This window comes from Sylvia atricapilla, chromosome 2 (assembly GCF_009819655.1).
Source record: "Sylvia atricapilla isolate bSylAtr1 chromosome 2, bSylAtr1.pri, whole genome shotgun sequence".
Lineage (NCBI taxonomy): Eukaryota > Metazoa > Chordata > Aves > Passeriformes > Sylviidae > Sylvia > Sylvia atricapilla.
The window spans coordinates 107,796,082-107,803,030 of NC_089141.1; the positions used below are offsets into that span (position 1 = coordinate 107,796,082).

At 48.6% G+C, this 6,949-nt stretch overlaps 1 protein-coding gene across 1 annotated transcript in view; it reads right to left on the reverse strand.

Moving 5' to 3' along the window:
* BCOR (BCL6 corepressor) overlaps nt 1-6,660 on the reverse strand; it is a 39,717-nt gene extending 33,057 nt beyond the window's left edge. The window contains 24 exon segments of the mRNA XM_066314044.1: nt 393-446; nt 1,153-1,289; nt 1,292-1,339; nt 1,342-1,777; nt 1,779-1,934; nt 1,936-2,180; nt 2,183-2,270; nt 2,272-2,361; nt 2,363-2,532; nt 2,535-2,552; nt 2,555-2,696; nt 2,699-2,760; nt 2,763-3,078; nt 3,080-3,271; nt 3,273-3,310; nt 3,313-3,411; nt 3,414-3,450; nt 3,453-3,490; nt 3,493-3,547; nt 3,549-3,700; nt 3,703-3,813; nt 3,816-3,978; nt 4,914-4,992; nt 6,483-6,660. Coding sequence (XP_066170141.1) covers nt 393-446; nt 1,153-1,289; nt 1,292-1,339; nt 1,342-1,777; nt 1,779-1,934; nt 1,936-2,180; nt 2,183-2,270; nt 2,272-2,361; nt 2,363-2,532; nt 2,535-2,552; nt 2,555-2,696; nt 2,699-2,760; nt 2,763-3,078; nt 3,080-3,271; nt 3,273-3,310; nt 3,313-3,411; nt 3,414-3,450; nt 3,453-3,490; nt 3,493-3,547; nt 3,549-3,700; nt 3,703-3,813; nt 3,816-3,978; nt 4,914-4,992; nt 6,483-6,568 — 3,012 coding nt within the window. The 5' untranslated portion in view covers nt 6,569-6,660.
* Nucleotides 6,661-6,949: the final 289 nt, after the last annotated feature.

Sequence of the window (6,949 nt, forward strand, 5' to 3'; positions counted from 1 at the left end):
ATATGAAAGCATTTCCAAACAAAAATTGACTCAAAACCAGGTTTCAGATAAGACAGCTAAGGGTAGGATTTTAACACACCTGACTTGTAAAACAGTGTTCTAGCATCTTATAAGCAAATAGTCACACAATTCTTTCATATATAATATATATATATAAAAGATTATATATAAATGTATACTATATATAAACAAAAAACATTCCATTTTGGAGGTAAAAAGAGACAAAAAACAAAAAGAAATAAAATAAAATAAAACAAAAAAAACAACAACACAAAACCGTACAATGAATAAAAGACGACCATGGCCCACAAACTTCCCTTTGTGTATTTGGAAATGAAATTTAACTCAAAGGTTTATGTAAGAGTCTAGTAATAAAAATTTGAAGAACTGACCTCACAGTAAGCAGCAGGTAGACATAAAATACTGTCCTCTTGTAATCCTTCCATCTATGTAATTAAAATGGGCACTCAATGGATCATTTAGATAATTTCATCCATTTTTATAAGCACAAACCAATTCTTTTCTTAACAATGCAAAACAATTTGGCTTAACTCATCCCTTCATTAAAAGTAAAACACCCTAAGAATATTCCTACACAATATTTGTCTATCATCCCTTAGCATCAACCTCAATACCACTCCTACATCTCCCTACGCGCTTGCTTGGCACCAGCGTTGCCTGAGACCCGCTAATGCATGGCTGCAACTCCTCACCATCCAATGGCACATTTGGCATACAAATCACAACTTCTGGGTATGCTGTGCTAGCTGGCACTACAGGCCAGCCCAGAAATTACAGCCAGCGCCAAGGTAACATGCATGCCTGTCTGACTCCCCTCGAAACTGCACAAACATTGCATTAAGGTGCATTAACATTTGTACCAGATCTTAGTAAAAGCCCTTTAAAGCCTGCTAGCCCATACATACCTGTAAGCCACACATACTATTCTTTACAACACCGCCTCGATCTCATTAACAACCTTACTTTACTATTTAAAACCATTTACGGCGAGTACGCCCCAACAACAAAAAAAATTTCCCTGGTCTCCCCGCCTTGTGTCGCTTCTCTCAACTTTAAAAACTCAACTGTGACTTGAAATAACAGAGAAATAACGACAAACATCGCGGCGGTCGTTGGACCGCGAGGGCTCACCTGCAAGGCCCGCTGCTCCCGGCTGAGCTGGCTGGAGTCGGCGTAGAGTTCCGTGGTCACACACTTGAATCGGTCACCTACGTAACCGGCAGAGTTGGCGATCCTCTTGGCCCAGTTTGATGGCTTGGGTTTCATGTTTTGCCATCAGCAGACTCCGCGTCCTCGGCCCCGTCTTTGGTATAAGTCTGTTGGCATCGATGCTGGGCGGCGCGGTCCCCATGCAGAATGGCTTCGCGTCCTCCTGCACCTTGCCAAAAGCCAGAGCTGGAGCATCGCTCTCGTGCGTGCTTTCCAAGAAAACAGGAGAAGGGCTGGACCGCCACTCTCTCTTTAGGTTGGCTCACAGATAAATCTTCTTTCCTTAAGCCAAACACTGATGAACTCTGGGCTTGCTTGAAATTATAGGTTCGTGAACATCATTATTTCTTCTTCCAAACTCCTCTCTCCATTACATAAAATCTCTGTGCTGAGACCCTGCTCTACCTTGTGGCTTTGTAGCGTCATTAGTCTGATTACTGCTTTCTGTAGCAAAGCTGGCTTTCGTTACATTTGCTTCGCGCTTAGCCTCTTGCTCATCTCGCAGCAGATCTGGGAAGAGGTGTTTGTCACTTTTGCAGAGTTTTTTAACCGTGGCCAGAGCTCTGGTGCAATTTCACGCTCTTGTCACCGGGCATTTCGAAATGCATCTTCCCTCCACCCTCCAGGAGCTCTGGCAATCGGCCCCGCAGAGCCGGGTCCTCATAGCGGACCCTCTCGTGAGACCGTGACCTCCGGTCTGTCTTCCTCCTCCTTATTGATCTCCAACGCTGAGTGCTGCAACAGCATGGGGTGCACCATGCCCACTCCCAGCGCATCCTGGTAAGTCATGAACTCCCCCCTCCCGGCTGGCATGCTGTAAGGGAGGCCGGGCTTAGGAGCCAGGTGGGTGGGGTAGAGGCTGCCATTGGGCAGCAGGACAGGGTGAGGGTAGACATGTCCTTTCCCGTGGAGGGTGAGAGGGCTGATGGCGATCCCCTCCTGCACTGGTATGGGAGGTAGCTCCTGGGGTAGGGCAGAGGCGGGGAGCGAAACGCCTCGTTGGGCGGCAGGAAGATGGGGCTGGAGGCCAGTGCAGTCTCGGTCCGCCTTGAAGTTGGCTTCCTGACCACAGGACTTGGCCACCTTACTGCTGTGTTTCGCAGGGGTGGCGACGGGCTGCCCGACGTGCTGGGATAACCGAGGCGGTGCTCTCTGCAGAGCTCCGGGCGGTCTTGGCGCAATCCACGTTGGCATTGGGGAGCTGGTGACGCTGACGCTGGCCGCCCTCCCGCTGTCACCGTCCCGAAACGCTGCCGACCACTGCCTCCGTGCCACCCATCCTGGGACAGGAGGAGCTCCGTGCTGTGGCATAACCCAGTCCACGCCTTGTTTTTCAGTTGGACGTTCTTCCCAGCCTCCTCACTGGGGCTGGGACCGGGAACAATCCAGGAGGATGGCGCCGTGCTGATAATTTCAGGCCTGTAGATGGGGCAGCTGTTCCCGGGAGAAATGGTTTCTTTCTGAACGATTCACCCGCCTGGCAGTGCGTCCCCCCTCCTGCCCTTCCATGCACCAGCACCGTCGGCATGATTTCTTACCGTGGTCCGACTTGCCAGCAGTTTTCTGCATCAACCACTTTCGCTGACAATCCAGCGGTTTGTCGGTGACGTCTTTGGTCGGGGTCTGCTTTTCCAGGAGTGGGGGAGACCTGCTGTCCTTCCGTCGTGGCCAGCTTTCCGTGGCATGGGGGGCAGACGGCAGGGGTGCCTCCCCAGCATCACTGCCTTTGGGAAGCTTCCCATTGGGAAGGCGAGCAGGTGGAAATTCATTGCCGATGTTCACGTAGGGCTTAGGGAGCGTAACAGCAGAGGAGGGAGAGTTGTGATCCTGGGGAAATGGTTGGTGGAAAATCGGCGTAGGCGTCCCCGACCTGGCGGGGGCAGCGGGAGCGAGGGGACGGCCGGGGCGAGTGCGGCAGCAGGAGTGCAGGATCTGCTGGCAAGTTGGCAGGGGCCGGCTTGGCGGTGGGGACCCGGGGCTGCTTGCTGCTCTGGATGTGGGGGTAGGCGTGCGTGTCGACAGGATTGCCTGGGCTCACCCCCCATCTTCCATGACAAGCTCTTATCCGGACAGTGCACCAAGGTGGGATTGCCGGGGAAGCCGAAGCAGTCGAGAGCCTCATGGGCGACGCCAGCGACGAAGGGATGTGAGGGGCGACGTAGTGGGAGGGAGGCAGGTATAAAAACGTTCACCGTTCGTACATACGGGCGAGTAGCCAGGTGCTGCGGTAAGCTGTAGGTGGACTGCTGAGGTAGCAATCCTTGTACATGTTCAACGAATACTTATTTGGTGAGTCAAGGAAAGGGTATATGGTGGGCCGTTGCGCCCTCCATGTAGGGGTTTACCCAGGGGAGCCTTAGGTAACTAGCACCATTGACACCGAGGGGACTCTGCCTGTCCCCCGCAGCTCGGTCCAAACCCAGTGTCTCCCCTGTCGGGACTGAGTTTTTTTGTATTCCAGGTGGCGTTTGTATATAGCACTGAAGCCGTTCGGGGCTTTTCCAGAGACAGCTGCGCTTTCCACCGCTTCGGGGGGATTAGACTTAAACTGTATCTCTGGATTTCTTTCAGGAGTAAATCCAGGCTGGCTATCGAACCCGTAGCATCCCGCGATTTTTCCGAGCCAAGTCCGCATAAGCTGGAATAGACAATGCTACCAGGCACTCTGAGTCCTTCCCGCATGAGCCCAGACCTGTCCATACTCAGAGCTGCAAGACTGTCGATGCGATGTGCTGTAGTTGCATCCACCTTTACAGAACAAGAAGCGTGTTACTTTCACATCTCACTAATATGACCACCATTCAAGCTACAGATAGATCAGCATTTTGGATGAGAAACAGTAACAATGCAAACATGCTGTTTGTTGTGAAAACGTACAGAGGCTGATTACACTGGAAAATGGGAGAACAGGAACCTACGGAGCAATATGTATAACACCACAACATCAACACCAATCTCTCCAAATCCAAAATTCCAACAGCCAGGAACAAAGGTGCAAGGACTCAAACCAGCCACGAGTGGCCCAGAGACAATGCTCAGAGGCACTGCTCCTGTGCAGCCACTGGCTCTTCAGCCCCAGCCCTCCCAGAGCAAGAGGGACATGGGCTGTGGCATGGAGACCAGAAAGAGGAGGATGGAATGCCTCTCCTCCTCCTCCTCCTCCTCCTCCCAGGACCTCTCCCTCCACCACAGCTCTGCTCTGGGGCTCATCACCCCCACATGATTCATGGGGCAAGTCATCTGAGGATGTAGCATTGAAGAAAGGTCTGCTGTCTAATTTTTTTCCCACCTGCTGCTCCTAATGTAGACTCAAAGAAAGGAAAACCCCACCAACTTTGCTGGAACACTGATGTTCTTAATGCTTACACAAACTATTTTTGTTTCACATCGCATTATTCATAGCATTCCACATGGCATTATTCATAACGGCAAAACTAAGAATCTGACGTCACACAACACCACATATCACCAAGCATCAAGAGATTAATGGGATAAATAAACAGAGTCCCAGTTTCACTGTCTCACAGAAACAACCTGAACGTGCCCAGGCCCACTAGGGCTGCAGCAGGAAGGTGTTTTAATCATTCCTCCAAATGGATCACATAATAACAGCCAGGGGCAGGAGTCGTGGTGGGGAGGACAGGCATGGATTCATCTGCAGCATGAAGCTTGTAATTTCTTACCACACTGTGATTCAGGTGATTTTCCTCCCTCAACTCCAGTCTGCTTTTCGGTGCATCACCATCATTAACGGGAATTTTCCTATTGAAAAACATAGGTTTACTATCTGGAAACATCCTGCACATCTCAAATCACTACAGTATCATATCACCTCCACATTTTGATTTCCCCAGAGAAGTCCCATGAGACAACATACTTATCCTTCTCTGTACCCACACATGCCAACTACTTTGAAAATCAAGGACCATTTGAAAATAAGTACAAAGGGTTTTGACAACAAGAACAGACCAAGAAATCTCAGAGCAGCTTCTTCCAAAGCAAGCAGATTTTGTCAAGGTCTTCGCTTTCGCTCCTTGCCCTTTCCTTTTTCCAGGGGGAGATATCCCATTTTAAACATACTCTGTTAATATACCATCCATAAACACTGCTGAGAATAAAATTAAAACACACACGCTAATATCATATGAACATCAGCTCTTCCATGTTAAAGAGGGAGCTGCACATCTGTGCCATACCAGTGCTGCAGCTCTGGGACTTGTTATCACAGAAATCACCAATAAAGAATATACCTTAGTGCCAAATTCCAAATCCCAGGGATAAAAATCACTGACATGCAGCAGAAGGAAAAGTTTCAGCATTACCCAAAAGAACTCCTTTCAATCAAAGTGCTTAAAGGCGTATCATCACCATAAAGCAGAAATGTGATTTTAATCCATTTATTTTGAAAAGATTCACCTTCCCTGCAAGTAGCACATACAGTTATTATCCCTGAACAACTGGGAGGAAAGTGGGGAGGGAAGGTGAGAAAGCAAAGTGAGATGCTTGGCTGTTTTCTTTCAGCTCATGTTTGCAAATAGTATTCCTTTCAAAGACCAAAAACTTCCACCAGCTTTTTAGAGGCTTTTCACACAACAGTGAGAACAGGGAATGAGAAGAGAGAAAAGCACTAAAACCACACAAAACTGGCACAGAGAACTGGAGGCAGATCTGCAGCTTCTGTCCAGCATCATTTTACTTTTTAAAAAGCTGGGATTTACAGGAAGGGGACACCTGCCAGTGTCTGTGTCAACCCACGGAACACTGCAATTTTGATCATCAACCGAATTATATTCAGCAGGAAAAAAGGTGGTGAGGAGGAGAAATCCACTTGTGGGAGACAGACACTACTGATCCTGTTTCACATGACAAGCTGCTGGTCCAAAGACAGGGAACACCAAGTTGCAGGCACGAGCCCCTCTGCCGCTGAGAGTCACCACAAGAAAACGTGCACTACTTGGTTTAATTCCCCTTCAAATGCAAAACAATAAATTAATTGTAAAAGCACATTCAAAGGCTGCTTTGGGGGCGTCCCCAATTCACTGACCCAGGTTGCCTGTTCCATAGTAAATCAGCATCTGCTCTACTGCTCTCAGGCACGTCTTGACTCTCTCCCTTTGCCCTCCCTCCAGCTGGGCTGATCTCGATGCAAGGTGGCAGCTTTCTCCTCCCGTATTAGGGAAGCCAGCTAACTCCGAGACCTCGCTCTGCAGAATTACAGTGTGGTTTAACTTGCCAGAAGCTTAAATATTTACCTGTCTTCATTAATTCCACACATGCGGACCCTTTCATTGCTCATCCAGCTATGAACATTGCCATACAGGGGAGTTGCAGAAAGCATGACGTCTTCTTAAAAATCAACGCTTCTCTTCAGGGTTCTATATTCTATTAACAAAAAAAGAAAAGAAGAAAAAAAAAGAAAAAAAATTTAAAATAAAAGTTGAGCAGATTTGTCTAGGAGAAGTGCAACATCACAGTGGAGCAGCCAGCCTCCCTCTGGGTAATTAATAATGAATGCAGGATTGGTGCGGGGAGTGAGCTGCCTACGTTAACCGCTAAGGGAGATACCCGCAATAAAGGAGCAAATTGAGGGCATTTATAGGTCAGAGGAGATGGATCTTTTCCCCAGCGCACATCCAGAAAATTAAGAATCATTCCAGACTATCGACAAATAAAAGTTTCTCCACAGCATTTCATTTCCAGAAGAAATGAGTCAGCCAGC